Genomic DNA, 17,234 nt, shown 5'->3' with positions numbered 1-17,234 from the left:
GCCCAGCGAAAACATGGAAGGACTAACAAGAAATGTACTAAGCAAAGAAATAACAATTTCACCATACGTGTCCATACGCAGTAAATACTTGATTGGCGTATCGGAACAGATACAGCGTAAAAGAAATAATAAGGAAAATAAAGTATCAAGCACCCAAGATAGAGCATGGACAAAAAAAACCCCAAGCAAACTGGATCAATCCTCAACTCCTTACATTGAGACCTTAACAATGCGATGATGACGTGAAATGAAGCAATAAACAAACTTACCTGCATTATACTGTTTTCAGTACCCGTCTGCTTCTTGCAAAATTCCAGCACGAAAATTAAGAAAATAATGTATATAAGCAAATCTTCCTTGCCTAAGATTATGTACGGCAGCTCTGCTAACTACAACATAACGCCCCCATTGCCCATAGACGTATTATAGTAAGACATAACAGTACCAAGCCAAACAAAAGTAAATCCTCATCGGAATGTCCAATATACATAAACATTAGGTGATTACCATAACAATATATTCTATAACGGTATTTAATTGACAACTATATATATAAACACGACTGTCTGTTTTGCATAAATTTAACCAGCGGTTTTAACCGATTAAAACGTCCAACTTAACCTATTTAGGCGCAACTGCATTATCTGAATCACGTTTGTGCCAAAAAGCTTACCCATTTACGCCATTAACCTCCCCATTTACGCCATTAAGCTTAACCACCACTTATCAATCGGAGCAGTTGCTGCGCCTCAGCCCGCATAAACGGACTGATACAACAGGTTGCCAATGCAGTGTCACCGAATTTATGATCTCATAGATAGTCATACAGAAAACCCTACAGAAAGTCCTCTTTGGAGAGGGAGGAGGGAGTGGGGGGGGGGGGAGGTACCACTCGAATGAAAAATACTATCGTCAATCATAAACCTAACTCCACGTCATCTGATTTTAGTTTAATTTCTCGAATATCATTTTGCACGAAACATTCTTTTATAGGTGAAGACACAGGTCATAAGGTCATCCGTCTTACCAAGAAGGCACGGTCAGATACCATAAGTCACCGTAACCCTATATTTCATCAGAATACGTGAGCAAACTCATATCTATAGTGCCACTTTGCGTACCATGAATTATACGGTACGGTAATCTATACGGTTTTGTAAAATCCTTTATCTTTATTTAACTATTTAGCGATGCATGAAGAACACATTTCCTATTGGTTATATGATCAGAATTAAGGAAATCCTGCTGATTTTATGATATCATACGTTAAATAATCAATTATTAGAAATAATTGTGAAATGGAGGAAATGTAATCGAATCTATAATCAAAGGCTTCAGTCTGTGCTCAAGCCGCCTGTGAACATATAGCATGCGAACATCACAAAATTATGTCAAGGCCAGTAGCTAAGGCCGTGGGAGTGGCCCGTGGGAGCGGGGGGGGGTGGGGATGGACGTACCATCCATTTGTACTAACCACAATGTGTACAAAAAGCTTCACAAGGTACAGGACTTACAGGAGTATTGTGCCCTTCCTTAAATTGTTTGTGCCACTCCTTACATTGTTAGTGCCCTTCCTTAAATTGTTAGTGCTCTTCCAACTCAGAATTTCCGGTGGCGGGCCTGATTATGTCTTTGTTGACAACCACCATGTGAAAAAGAATTTTAGTTGAATATCAAATATTAGCGCCCAGTTATGTCTTCTTCCCCTTATACAAGAGAGAAACATATTTATTCAGGAAAGCTACCCCTTTTTTGCATCACGGTAAAAAAACGCCTTCCCTTAGAAGTAGCTTTAGAATAGCCCATCAATTATCCCCCCCCCCCCCACGTGACGAATTTATTAGTGCTTATCCTCCTCCTCCCCACTCCCCATTCCCAACGTAGTGTGTCATAGCTCACTAGCTGGTTTGATTGAGAGAATAGAGGGCGAACTAACCAAAGATGTTGCAACCTTTAAAACACAAAAATTTTCACTTGTTTTCGGGGAGGGGAGGTGGGGGGGGGCGGCAATCATAAGGCTTCTTGAACTATGGCAAGTACTTCAGAGGCATTATGAAATGATGGACGAGCAAAGCTACATGAAAGAAAAGACCAGACAATAACCCAAAATGATTCCGCAAGAGCGCCATCAACTTCATCGAGTTACCGACCCCAAGTGATGACGTGCTAGACGAATGTACGTGATGATGAGGACGTAATAAAGGAAATCCCTACACAGAACTACTCTAAAAGAAATCAAAAGAAAAGGAACAAGCCTCCAATTTGCGTCCATGTTCGAACTTCACAGCCATTTTTAATGGGAGGGCTACCTCAGGTTTACAGGTAAAGGAATGTGCAAAATGATTGGATATTTGGTGCAGACTTTGGAGATGGGGGGTGGGGGGGTGGGTGTGTTCCTAGTCCCTCCCTTCCCCCTTTCCACAGGTTTTAGGTTTCCTTCTCTCATTAATTCTAACATATGACATGAATCTGCATGGAAAAGTGATGAGTAAATCAGAAGTATGTGCTTGAATATCCAGTTATTTTGAAATGATTCGTCAATTGGTGATGTGTTTTGTAAATAGATACGGTTTAACCTTTTGCCCTTGAGAGAATTAACACAACTATCTCTTATAGTAATACTTGGAACACACAAATGTACATGAACAAATCAACTTGTTTGACCTTATGTGTATTTTTTTGTTGTAAAACCATTACAAGGTATGTCTTTTACTACAAATAAAGTGAGTTGATATCTCCATAGAAACAGACAAGGGAAGCTGTCCTCTTAACAGAGGACAATCCTCATCTTTAGTTCAAACCATTAAATACATTTTAGAATCAGTAGAAAAATGGCACAAAATTATTTACAAAGCATTTTAAAGAATACAGCACTGTTATGAAACAGCAGTTTCCAGCTTCTAACTATGCACAGGGGGGAATATATAAAACTTGTATATACCTACAACGTACAATTAATTTCATCCTCTTAACATCCTGTTTGTTCATTCGTTAAAACTTGTCAAAAGGTTAATGTTGTCGTAAAAAGTTAAAATGGAGATTTTCTCTCACTGAGAGAAGATCGGTGAAGAAGCATCTAGGTGCGATGCTGTCTCACAACTTATGCATCACTTTCTACACTTCTTGGTCATCTGTTGACTGTCACAGAAGTGTAGAGTGCTGTCACATAACATGCATGGATCAGGCACGGTCACAAATCAGAATTTAATAGGTTGTCACACACTCAGAAGATGGCTTTAATATAAATATTTACCTACAAAAGCCCACAGCTTCAGTAGTAGTCACTAGTTGCATAACATGACAAATTGTTCACTGGTTAAACATGTGTTCATTGCTGTCACACAACAACACAGTCTTACTGCAAGCAGTCAAACAACCTAGTCTGCATTGCTACATAGCTATATGCCATCCACTTTAAATAGCAGAGCACTAGTACAGCTAGATGGCATCCGGTACCATGTAACCCAGCCAGTCTAGATTCGTTGACATTTTGATACCATTGGCATATGATATTACCAATCCTATATCCACTGGTGTTTTAAAGTAATAATACTTCACCAACTTGAGAAGGCCTTGAAAACTGCTTGAAAATGTTCTTCTTTTGTTCCCAGAATACATCAGAACAGCCATTTAATGGAAGTAGCCATTGTCATGGTAACCAGTGTCACGGTAGGTGACACCATTGTGGACTATCTTCATATCAATTTTATCCATTCCTGAACCAATATTCAGAGTCAACATTGAATAACTGTGGCTCATGTTGTTGCGTTTAATCTTCTTAATTTGCATACTCAATACTTTGATATCTTTTCGGATCTTACCCACCCTGATATAAAAGTTAATATTAAATCTTGAGCCAACATAGAATCCACCCTTCCCCCTGTTTGTCTTGTGAAGGCAACATTCCCCGACAAACAAAACCATAAATCTGAGAGATAAGGATATCTCATGCTATAAATCAGTCCTAATGAATATTCATTCAGAAATCAATCCTGCAACCTTAATCCTCTATTCAGCAGGATGGACTTCAAGATGACTATAAAGCTTACCTGACATAAACAGTAAAAATTATTACAAAAATTTTGTCAAAATTCAGATCAAAATAAAATAGGAACTTCATCCTACTAATTTAAATATTGTTTTCAAGTAGAAAGTAAAAATGATTTGAATTGGGTGGATAAAAAACAAAACATGTTACAGTCATGAAAAGAAGAAGAAAAAAAATTATGAAATTGCACCAATTAGTATTACTTACAATTTTTAAAATGACCCAGAGTTGGCCACAATCAGAGATCTCTTTTGAAATCTAAAATATTTTGAATGACGATTAACCAATTTCTATTCTCCTACTCATTTAGAAGGCTGCGGCTGTCTACCCAATTACCCCTCCTCCCTCACTAACTCAGCTACCAGGATAGCATGGACTCATAAAGATGTCATGTACAAACCACAATTAAATTACATAAAATATAGATATATATCCACAGAAATTGTTTTTTGTCTTGCCATATTTAAACTACTCTTTTTTCGTTTCTGATTGAAACTTCATTACTAGAGCATTTTGTCACTTGCTTTCAAAACATACATTTACTAGCATGATACATGAGTTCGATCAATCTAGTGTAACCTATACTCACGCACTCACTGACATCAGACTAACTGACATCAGACTCACTCAATCACTCACATCAGACTCACTCACTGATATGATACTCACTCACTGATATGATACTCACTCACTGATATGATACTCACTCACTGATATCAAACTTTCAGTCTAACAACCACAATTCTGGACATACTTTGACAAAGCTTTGGAGACTTCTTACTGGGATTGGAATAAAATACCATTCATCATCCACAAACAGTCCTAAAACAATCTTGCAACAACACAAAATGAACCCCAAATTACAATGTGAAATTATCCATAGATACTGACACAGAGGTAGGGCTGCACACAATTTCAAAGTCCTGCACTGCCCCCACCCCACAACCCTAATTGAAGAAAGTTCAACTGAGAAAGAGATCTTTATTTATAGGTAGCAAAACTGAAGTGGAATTTTGGTAAACTTTTCAACACCTTAGAAATTGGAAGCTATATTCCAACCTTAAAAACCATAAAGAGAAGGAAGAGCTATTTCTATGCCAATGACTTATTACTTAATCAAGTAGGACTTATTACTCAATCAAGTAGGACTTATTACTCAATCAAACATGACTTGTTATGCAACCAAGCATGGCTTATTACTCCATTAAGTTGGGCTTATTAATGCATCAAGTAGGAAACAAGGGAATTAAGGTAAAATAAATGACTAAGTGGAATGTCTAAAGATTGCAAGGAGGTCTTCCTAACATATCTTGTCAGATTACTTTGGCACATGAAACAAAACATAAAACAGAGAATCATACTTAATAATTGTAGGAACCAAACATAGTTGTGACCGGGTAGTACTTAACAATAACAATCTCATAACTCTAATGAAAGATTCATTATTCATAGCCAACTCATCACTATTCATAGCCAACTCTTCATTATTCATAGCTAACTCTTCACTATTCATAGGTAACTCTCATTATTCATAGCTAACTCTTCATAATTCATAGCTAACTCTTCATTATTCATAGCTAACTCTTCATTATTCATAGCTAACTGTTCATTATTCATAGCTAACTCATCACTATTCATAGCTAACTCATTCGGATCCCAGCTAACTCTTCATTATTCATAGCTAACTCTCATTATTCATAGATAACTCTCATTATTCATAGCTAACTCTTCATTATTCATAGCTAACTCTCATTATTCATAGATAACTCTCATTATTCATAGCTAACTCTTCATTATTCATAGCTAACTTGTCTTCATTATTCATAGCTAATTCTTCATTATTCATAGCTAATTCTTCATTATTCATAGCTAACTTGTCTTCATTATTCATAGCTAACTCTTCATTATTCATAGTTAACTCTTCATTATTCATAGCTAACTTGTCTTCATTATTCATAGCTAATTCTTCATTACTCATAGCTAACTTGTTTTCAGTGCATGGTTATTAACTGTTCTATTGTTATTCTTACAAGGTTTCTATTCATATCTCTCAATTTTAATTTAATTTGACATAACTCTGCATAACAGCTAAATGGTTTATTTTAGGCTTTCATTACAATCATTACACCTGTTACAATCATAATTACGTAACATAATTATTTTAGGATATAATTGAGAATTTCAACGACCAACTTTCAGTTGTACTTTCATGATCACTATAATGTTTATCATCGCATGAACAGAAAAGCACACCCATTGAAAATGAGCAAAATACTTTAATTGAAAGCAATGCCTAACCTTATCTGATATATGCCATGATGGGTTTTTAAGTATACATCAACTATCATGAACTGAGAGACCTATATCTGTGAAGTTTACCCAAGGAGTACAAGATCTTGAGGCTGGGCTAGCACAGCTAAAACACAAACTCGTTTCTACGGTAACTGTAAACTAATGTCACAATCTACATATGTCACAAAACCATGGTTGAGCTCTGTTTACTATTCCATTCAAACCTCTTGATTGTTAGCTTGGAAGTTACAGATCAATTTAGCAATGTGTTTTACTGATTACATGCGTCATATTCACTGGTTGACTTATTTTACTCCCCTTGCCCCCTCCCCTCCCTCCAATCCCCTGCTACTATGTCTCAGCCCACTTGCATTTAACCAAACACATACAAGCAATTTAAATTTCTATATTGAACCAAAGTAAACAGAAGTTGAGGCAGGGAGGGGGTAGTTTTTCTTTTCATCTTAAAAACATTGCCGTTCATTATTAATTCTGCTGTTCTGGATGTCTAACAGATGTCATCGTAGCTTAACCCTGCTGATGGTAGAATGTGTGACTTGGATACAATCCTAGACACCAAATACAGATGATTTAACAAGATATTTTCTGGGAGAAACAAAGTTATTTCGCTAATCTGAAGTTCGGAACCAATCTTACCATACACTGTCTTGCTTCCGTTCAATGGATTGAGGAATGCAAAACCAAAATTTGGATCGAGAATGAAAATCCCAGCAGCAAAAACAGGAAACCTAAAATATTTCATCAGAAACCAAAAATAAACCAATGGGGACCTGTTACTGCCAATATTAATAAACTTTCATTGTGGTCAAATCAAAGACATCAGGGTGTAATAAATCAATACCATGAACAAACACAATAACTTCAAGTATATCTGGGTTAAGGTTAACCAGGGATACCAATGGCTTTGAAGAGAGTTTGTTGGGATTAATATACCATCCTAATAACACCAGACCATTTCCTGGCTTAAACGATAAATCCAACTGCATAACTTTACAGGCTGTTTAACGATTGTAATATTATCCTATTAAATCAGAAATAAGAGCTTTTATGAATCTGGGACAGAGAACCATCTGTTATTTTAATAACAGGACTGGTTTAGTTGGTCTTATTTATTACCAATTAATTTATCATCTACACGATGGTATCTGTTCCAGTGTTACACATGATTTTACACTTGACATTTGAGGGAATATTAAGTCACTCTTAGAAATAAAAGTTTAATCAGTGATCGTGGTGAGTTACAAAAGGTGAAAGTGAAGTAATTGTAACCTTTCAAAACACAGTGCATCAACAAGACATTATTTCACTCCATCCTGGTCAAGAATGGTCATTAACAATTGACTACACAGCAATATCTGTCCTTTGCTGTCTTCCACTGTCCCTGCTGGTACTAATGGACACCCTATGATATGAATCGGCATTAAACTCAGGTCAGAAAGGACAATGGAGGATATCATCTTGGTCTACAGAGACAATACACATGTATTAACACTGTCCAATTACTCAGGCTTGTATCATAAATATAAACTACTAGCAGTAAAATATTGTTTTTGGGGCTAATCATGGCATTAAGTAGTGTACTTGTACAACGTAGCCCTTGTTCCTTCAAGGCATGACGGGAGGGGAGGGAGGGGAGGGGGTGAGCTGGACCACATGACTGTGGCATCTTGGTACTGACATAATATGAAGAACTTCATGATCACAGAACACTAGCGACACAGATGCAACAGATGGTGATCTTTTAAACAAATACATGGTGCTTGTAATCACACTAGGTCATTTGTTAAACACTGAAACTGGTTTGACTGGTTTACATACTATTACAAGGTGTTTACTTTCACTGCATACTATGGTGCTGATGGTGTTGCTTCTGATGCCAACATATGGTGCTCATCCATTGAAACACCATACTTACTTTATATTGTTAATGGTGCATAAGTGAATATTCAACTCAACCTGTATAAAATACAGTTAGTTCATGAATATTCAGTGATAACAAACATATCATACAGACTTGCTGTGAGGCCAGAACACATTCAGCTCTTGTTGACTACTCTATTTAAAACTTCCCTATCTTCTTATTCCATTAACAGGATATTGAGAGGACTCTCAGGCTTGGTGTGACTTCCTTCATCAGTAACTGGCATCTATCTATCTCTCATTCAGCATCCTCTTTAAAACCTTTCCTTTCAGTAATGTTTTAACTACCTGGACTGGCTTTCCTTGTCTGTGGCTTTCTCTCTGTTCTGGCTGTGTTCACCTGACATTGGTTCTTGTTTCAGTAAAATGTCTCTTGGTTTTGGCGGTGTTGTGTTCCTACTATGAGGGCGTGACCCCAGAGAGAATGGAGGGATACCGTTGGTCATCATGGATATCAAGGGTGGGGGAGGCTGTGAGGTTGGTGGAGTCCCATTTTTGTGTGCTAAGAATGGATAAATTGAAGTAGTTCTTGGAAGGTGAAACTGAGCCGCTCCAAGAGGGCCAAATTGTTTGGGGATCAAGCTCAGAGAGGGGTGCTCTGCGGCACCGTGCAAGAGTCTATTTCTATTGTGTTCCTCAATCATACGATCACGTTCCTCCAAGTAGTGGGCCATCCGTTGTTGCTGCGCTTCCATTCTACGGAATGCTAAAGGATTATCCCTCGTAAAATCATGCGGTTCTCTTTCCCTTAATCTGTCGCCCTCTAAAGCGGGGCCCATTTGCTGTATGCGGAGAAGACGGTCCCTCTCCAGTTCTAGAAGATCCGGCGGGCGCAGTTGTTCCAAGTGATGGACGCCCCGCCCAAACACATCCCACTGGGGTGGATTCGGGGGTCTATGTAAGGGGTCCAATCCGTGCATGGGAGGGTTAAAAGAAGAGGAAGCCTCTAGCCGGCTCTGTTCTAATAACGAGACTGGATGGAGTCCGATAGAACTGTGCATTGCATCCACACGTTCTTTATCGTGTTCTCTCCGTTCGTCCTTTGGATACAAAGGGTTTCCGTGGAGAACGTTGTTGAAAGCACTATCAGCTCTAGGGTCTCTGTGCATATCCAGAGTTCTTATGTCATGAGAGATTCGTAACGGTGAGCCTCTCATCCCCCCCACACTCATCCCCCCCACACTCATCCTCCCTTCTAGGATTTTGCCGTTTTGACTGCTGTGTCTGTCCGTATCTGTGTCTCTACTCGATGATCCTCTCTCGTGATTCTGGATCGAGAGTCTGTGATCCGAGTCATCTTTCCTCTCTCTGTGTTCAGAGTTGCTCGGATCTCTTCTCTCTCTACAAATAAGACAAACAAAGAATAGACAAATTGAAGATATTATATCGATATGGATATGAGCTAATAACATGCCTGTTGAACAATCCAGTCATGATGTGGTCTCCAGGTTGGAAAATTGTGGTCTTTATAAATCAAATCACTTTTAAGGGTAATTCTGGACACCCCAACTGAAACGGCAACCGAAGTGAAACTTTGACAACATGCCAGGTCTTGTTATATTGGTGTGTAACTGCAAAGATGTAAGCTGAAATCAAAATGTAACCTTCATCTCTTCACGAATCACATCTTTGACAGACTAGTATGACCGTGAAGAGCAACCTAACCCACTTATTACCACCAGAAGAAAGCTATTAGCATATGCCATTACAAAAGAAAATCACTTTATTTCAAAATCATAAAAATCTTGAAAGTACCCATCTTGTTTGGATGAGTAATGGTTACCGCTGGTTCATTTATCAATGTTTATCAATGGATAATGGTAATGAAGAGACACCCATCTTAGGCCTCCATAAATCTAGCTCTACATCTTATTAGCTTTATACAGTCAGCTTTTGCTTTTACTTTAAGCACCTTCTGAAATTCTTTTTATGACATGGCAGAAATATTTCATAATGCTGATATATATAGATATATAGCTAGATCTACAGTTTATGTACATGATAGCCAAGGCATTACTTTCCCAATAATGATTTTCTTTTGTCCAGGGTTTGTCAAGCTATGCTTGCCTTATCATGAAAAGGTCTTGGATCGTAGAACACCTTGTATATGACCTCTGATATGACCTCATACATGACCTTGTATATGACCCCATAAATGACATTGTACATGACCTTGTCTCACGTCGACAGTTGCATGAAGCAAACTCATGGCACGAGGGAAAAAACACTTGACTTTTTGCATCCCTTGATTCCAAGTATTACGATTCAAGGATAAAAATTCTTGCAAGTAGGTCACCTTCCTATGACTGACCATCTATGACCTAAATAATTCTAAACAGATATTCATTTACTCGTAACTTTAAAGGCAAACTCTGACCAAACTATTCGACATAATAAGCAACGCTTTTACAGTGCTCTCAACCGATCCTTTCATCGCTAGTTTGACACCATTCATCCATTTTTTTTGTCCTTAACTCTCCAGATTTTGCATTCGTCGTCAGACGAGTGCCTCTCACTACTCATCAATTTGAGCCACCCATAAATCACTCACACCGTGACAAGACTTGATCCATTCGAACGTGGAGAGCTTACCAATAGCCTTAATGGTATCTTTACAACCACTTAGATGTGAGATTCACTCATATAAATGGACAATCCGTTGTCCAAGCACCTTTTGTGTTACCAATCATGAACGTCTCATCAAATTGTTCTACTGTATTAGGTGATTCCTTGGCAAACAAACGTTGACAAAAGACCGTCAGAATATATTAGGGACAGACATTAATAACAGTGAAAGTGTTACTGAAGGACACGGAGGCATAGAGTTCAATAAGGGACTAAGAAATAATGGATACATAGAATGGATATATATATATATATATATATATATATATACATATATATATATATATATATATACATTATATACATTATATATATATTATATACATTATATATATATATATGTATGTATATATATATATAAATATATATATATATAAATATATATATATATATATATATATATATATATATATATATATATATATATATATATATAATGGATACATGTAATAACATTAGTAAAATGTTCTAGCTGTATTAAACTCTGCCATAGAACAACATCCACACAAGAAACAAAAAGGAGTGATAAGAAAACTGGAAAGTGAATGAGAAAGATGCAAGGAAGACAAGTATGTAACTGTCCAAAAGAAACAGGAAAGGACAAATAACAACAAACAAACAACAAACAAACAAAATACAAACAAACCTCCAAGTCTGTTACTTTGAAATGTCTTCTTTATCTTTTAATTGAAATGTTAATTTGTCTAAGTTTATGAACTGCTTTGATAACGTTGAAAACAAACTAATGCAGAATCTTGCATTGAGGTGATGAACAGAGTCAGTCAAGACAGTGGCGCATTTTGTCAGTGCACGTAAATTACCACTTCTACATTCTCTCATTATTCTGCAACCATTTCAGGTTCAATATTGCATTTTCTCAGCAGACAGAGCAGTTCAGTTCAAATATTTATGAGTACCTCTTTGACAGAAAATTGAATTGTTCAAGTCCATTCTGATTTTTCATTTTGTTTTGATGTACATTACATAAACATATGTCATTCTATGGAGAATAAAGCAAACTGCTTTCATTTTAGACTTTTAGCGTCCTCCTGGGGCAATAACAAATAGAAATATTGGCCTCTAATGGCTTCACACTACCAACCTCCACCATTAAGGGAACCATCAAATCTAGCTGAAATGGAATTAATTTCTTTGCCTTCCATTTGGGACTCAAAATGCATTAAAATAACTATCAGTCTGGTAAATATTCTCCTGTTTTGTTTTTGACCTAAATATATGCTGAGGGTTACAGCAGATCAGAAAACTGCGATCCCTATTATAGGATTACTGCTGTATGTGAGAGGGATAACTGGGACAAAGACACAGGGAGATGATAATGACTGGGACATAAAGACACAGGGAGATGATGACTGGGACATAAAGACAAAGACAAAGACAAAGGGAGATGATGACTGGGACATAAAGACAAAGACAAAGGGAGATGATGACTGGGACATAAAGACACAGGGAGATGTTGACTGGGACATAAAGACAAAGACACAGTGATATGATGACTGGGACATAAAGACAAAGACACAGTGATATGATGACTGGGACATAAACACACGGGGAGATGATGACTGGGACATAAATACACAGGGAGATGTTGACTGGGACATAAAGACAAAGACACAGTGATATGATGACTGGGACATAAAGACAAAGACACAGTGATATGATGACTGGGACATAAAGACAAAGACACAGGGAGATGATGACTGGGACATAAACACACGGGGAGATGATGACTGGGACATAAAGACAAAGACACAGAGAGATGATGACTGGGACATAAAGACACAGGGAGATGATGACTGGGACATAAAGAAAAAGACACAGGGAGATGATGAATGGGACATAAAGACAAAGACACAGAGAGATGATGACTGGGACATAAAGACACAGTGAGATGATGACTGGGACATAAAGACAAAGACACAGGGAGATGATGGCTGGGACATAAAGAAAAAGACACAGGGAGATGATGACTGGGACATAAAGACAAAGGGAGCTGATGACTGGGACATAAAAACAAAGGGAGATGATGACTGAGACATAAAGACACAGGGCGATTACTGGGACATAAAGAAAAAGACAAAGGGAGATGATGACTGGGACATAAAGACAAAGGGAGATGATGATGACTGAGACATAAAGACAAAGGGAGATGATGACTGGGACATAAAGACGCAGGGAGATGATGATGACTGGGACATAAAGACAAAGGGAGATGATGACTGAGACATAAAGACAATGGGAGATGATGACTGGGACATAAAGACAAAGGGAGATGATGACTGGGACATAAAGACGCAGGGAGATGATGATGACTGGGACATAAAGACAAAGGGAGATGATGACTGAGACATAAAGACACAGGGAGATGATGACTGGGACATAAAGACGCAGGGAGATGATGATGACTGGGACATAAAGACAAAGGGAGATGATGACTGAGACATAAAGAAAAAGACACAGGGAGATGATGACTGAGACATAAAGACAAAGGGAGAGATGACTGAGACATAAAACACAGGGAGATGATGACTGGGACATAAAGATGTATAAAGAAGAATAATGCCAAAATTGATTTCTGCCTATCACTGAGTAAAGATATATCCTAATACCCTTGTCAAACTTTTCTACCTCTAACTGACACAAAATTAATATTTGAAATGTTGTGGGGTTAATCCATCCATAAAGAAAACTGCAGATTTCTTACAAGTAGAGGATAAATAATGGTCCTGAGCCCTAACGGTGTCTGCCAAGTATAGGGTAACATGTGCTATTTTATGGTTCCCTAGTGTTAGCCAATGCTCCCTTATCAAATTAAACATTCTCAAACTTGGGAAAACAAACTATACAAGTGGGAAAACAGGTGAGTTCAATAAAATTGATTCCACTTGATTTTCAGAGACAAACAATTAACCCAGAAAACATAACAGACATTTTCCTAATCCCACTGATATAAAAGTTCCACAAACAGCAGTACAAAGAAAGTTCACAGCAAAGTAACCAGGAGATTTAATAAGAGCTTCTTCATCAGGGTCTTGTCAGTCTCGTAGCTAGATGAAAAAAAAGGACTTCAAAACAAATCTGTTTCAACTGAACCAAGCTAATCAAATAGAAAGGCTTGTGACTCCTTCTGTCAATTTGAATATATTTAAATAATTTCTTAGAGAGTGCTGAATACAATAACAACAAATACCCTCAGGGGTCTTGTTCAAGACTCAACAGAGAGCTTTTCCAATGATGACTAACTAATTATTTTGTTATGTTTTGTTATGGTTATGTTTTGTTATGGTTATGTTATGTTTGTTATGTTTTGTTATATTATGTTTTGTTATGGTTATGTTTTGTTATATTATGTTTGTTTTGATATGAGATCTATCCTTTTACCTTTCTCTTCTCTCCAATTCCATTTTCTCCTTGTTATGTTATGTTTTGTTATGTTTTTTTTTTGTTATGTTGTGTTTTGTTATGTCTTGTTATGATTTGTTATGTTATATTATGTTTGTTTTGATATGACATCTATCCTTTTACCTTTCTCTTCTCTCCAATTCCATTTTCTCCTTGTTATGTTTTGTTATGTTATGCTATGTTTTGTTATGGTTATGTTATGTTTGTTATGTTTTGTTATATTATGTTTTGTTATGGTTATGTTTTGTTATATTATGTTTGTTTTGATATGAGATCTATCCTTTTACCTTTCTCTTCTCTCCAATTCCATTTTCTCCTTGTTATGTTATGTTTTGTTATGTTATGTTTTGTTATGATTTGTTATGTTACATTATGTTATGTTTGCTATGATATGAGATCTATCCTTTGTTATGTTATGTATTGTTTTGTTATATTTCGTTTTGTTATGTCATATTATTATATGTTTGTTTTGATATGAGATCCATCTGTTTACCTTTCTCTTCTCTCCAGTTCCATTTTCTCCTTTTCTCTAATTCGTTCCTCCTCCTTCATAGAGTGTCTCTCCAAGAACCCCTCTTTTGGTCTTTCTGGTTCTGGTTTCACCCACCCTGGCCCGTGAGGGAAACCTTGCCCTGGACGATGGTACAGACGAGACCAATGCGGGGGGCCTCCCCCCAGGGCGGGATGTGTCATGGCATCTCGCTCACTGAAGATATTGCCAAGGGCTGCAGCAGGAGAAAAAGACAGAATGAAAGATGAAAAGACATATTCAACACATTCTGGATTACATTTGTTAACTGATATTCAACCACATAGCAGTAACGAATCCACATTTTTGTTCTGATTATCTCCTCTTTTCGTAGAGATATGTAGTGGCTGTTACTTTTTCACATGGCAGGTTACAAGATATATACATTTTGAGCTTCAATACTCCAAAGATGGAAGTCTCATGGATCTGATTTAACACTACAACACTTTAGTGGGTAACTTGTTACTGTCCTTTGCCCAGACTGATAAAGACAAGTTGTATGCATCAAGAAAACATTCGTGGACTATAAAAACAACTCAGTAAAGTATGAAACACTGATTAGATGAGATATGATCCACTGAAACTCTCGCTAATGAGGGGCGGGGGAGGATGGGGGGTGGGGTGCCTCTCTTTGCAGAGGGTAATTTCTACATTTACACCTTTATTAGATACCATAAAATGTATGGCAAAGAAGAATACTTTGCATGTTCATACATTTGTATGACTAGTATTACCTTTAGAGGAGCTCCCTGGTGGTTGTCCTAGCATTGCCATAGGGTTGTATCCATTGTGTTTGCCCATTGGGGGTACCCCTAGCTGTCCAGCGGAAGGAGGTGCCAGCAGGCCACCGTGATGAGAAGCACCAGGTAAGGGTGCATGCGGAAGCCCTGGTGGCCCTGAAAAAATTAAAAAGAGTAATGATGGTAATATGTATGTTGACCCCGCAAAATAAAATAGTCGAGAGGTGAGGGAGCCGTTGTGGTGCTTACAGACAGTCTCAAAAGATATAAAAACTGACTGTTACACACATTCTGTGGATGTTAGGAGGACAAAATGAAATATGTTATGACTGTTACACAGTCTTTGGATGCTAGGAGGACAAAATGAAACATGTTATTACTGTTACACCGTCTTTTGGATGCTAGGTGGACAAAATAAAACATGTCATAACGGGTAAAGAGTCTTTGGATGCTAGGAGGACAAAATGAAACATGTCATGACTGTTACACACAGTCTTTGGATGCTAGGAGGACAAAATGAAACATGTTTGAAACAAAATGACAAGCAAGCTACCACAATCAAGATTCTGCAACAACATTACGAATCTGTCTACCCTCAACCTTTCACAACCATTCTACCAGACAAGCTTGGTATGTTCTTTGTGTTATAATGATCCTCTCGTCCCCCCTCCCTCCCCCTCCCATTTTAGACAGTAACGATCAAACAAATACCTTTTCTTATAGTGACACTTATGTCAATCTCACTGTACAGTCTTATCATTTCAGCCTGTCTTCTCGGACAGACAGACGAGGAGAGTGTACCATCTCACAGTCTATAAACCCTTGCGTTGGCCTCAGAATTTTAGCTTCCACAACCTTGTCTCAGATGATCAGGGAGAGAAAGTTTGACATTATCTGCTCCTTAATTTCCATCTCTAAGATGCTGGAGACATGAACAGCTATCAATAGATATCTGGTAACAATCAATGTCAACTAGAAATCCTGTCACCACCATGACTGAAGGTAGTTAAGACCAGCTACAGGTGCAAACAATGACACCTCGACCAAGACTGGCTATGACTCAAAGCAAGTCTCCGCAATGACGATACATTCATCCTCATGTTACTGTACATTAGTAAATTACGAACCATCGCAATAAGACTTCATTCAAACAACTCTTTAACAGATGGGTGAGGGTTGTTACAATTTCACCAGACCTATCGAGTACTAAGTAAATTTAAGTTTGCTATTGGTCCGAATAAGGCACATGCTCCTTAATTTTGTTTCTTTCTTCATTTCAACCAAGGAATATTAAACCATTCACTTCTAAAAGGATCGTCACTATGACATGTTTTAATACTCACATTTATTAAACTATAACAGCATATCACAGAAGGATTAAAGATATAAAGTATTTCTTCTTTCCTGGGAAGTTTAAGTCGACTGGTTTTTGCTAATGCCATGCTATGGGTACCGGCCAGCCTTCTTACTATTAGTTGACTGTTTCTTCTACTACCGTTGTATACACAACTATAGAACTATAGAGAGTATGGAGAGTGTCTACACTATACCATCAGTAGGTTTTAATTCAAACTCCACCAGTGGCGAAATTCTCAAAATAACTTCCGTGCAGTTATCTCAAGTCAAGTCTCACATGGGT

The 17,234-nt window shown here is 37.6% G+C and overlaps 1 protein-coding gene across 4 annotated transcripts in view; it reads right to left on the bottom strand.

Annotated features, from left to right (window-relative positions):
- Positions 1-2,655: 2,655 nt before the first annotated feature.
- Positions 2,656-17,234, bottom strand: part of LOC139981128 (autism susceptibility gene 2 protein homolog) — a 175,701-nt gene continuing 161,122 nt past the window's right edge. For all 4 annotated transcript variants that reach the window (XM_071993311.1, XM_071993312.1, XM_071993313.1 and 1 more), the window contains 3 exons: positions 15,590-15,751; positions 14,820-15,051; positions 2,656-9,622 (listed from right to left, as the gene is read on the bottom strand). In XM_071993311.1, the coding sequence (XP_071849412.1) occupies positions 8,566-9,622; positions 14,820-15,051; positions 15,590-15,751 (1,451 nt within the window). In that variant the 3' untranslated portion in view covers positions 2,656-8,565. The remainder of the gene's footprint in view (positions 9,623-14,819; positions 15,052-15,589; positions 15,752-17,234) is intronic.

The sequence above is a fragment of the Apostichopus japonicus genome, chromosome 15 (assembly GCF_037975245.1).
Source record: "Apostichopus japonicus isolate 1M-3 chromosome 15, ASM3797524v1, whole genome shotgun sequence".
Classification (NCBI taxonomy): Eukaryota; Metazoa; Echinodermata; class Holothuroidea; order Aspidochirotida; family Stichopodidae; genus Apostichopus; species Apostichopus japonicus.
This window is presented reverse-complemented; position numbering and strand designations above follow the sequence as displayed.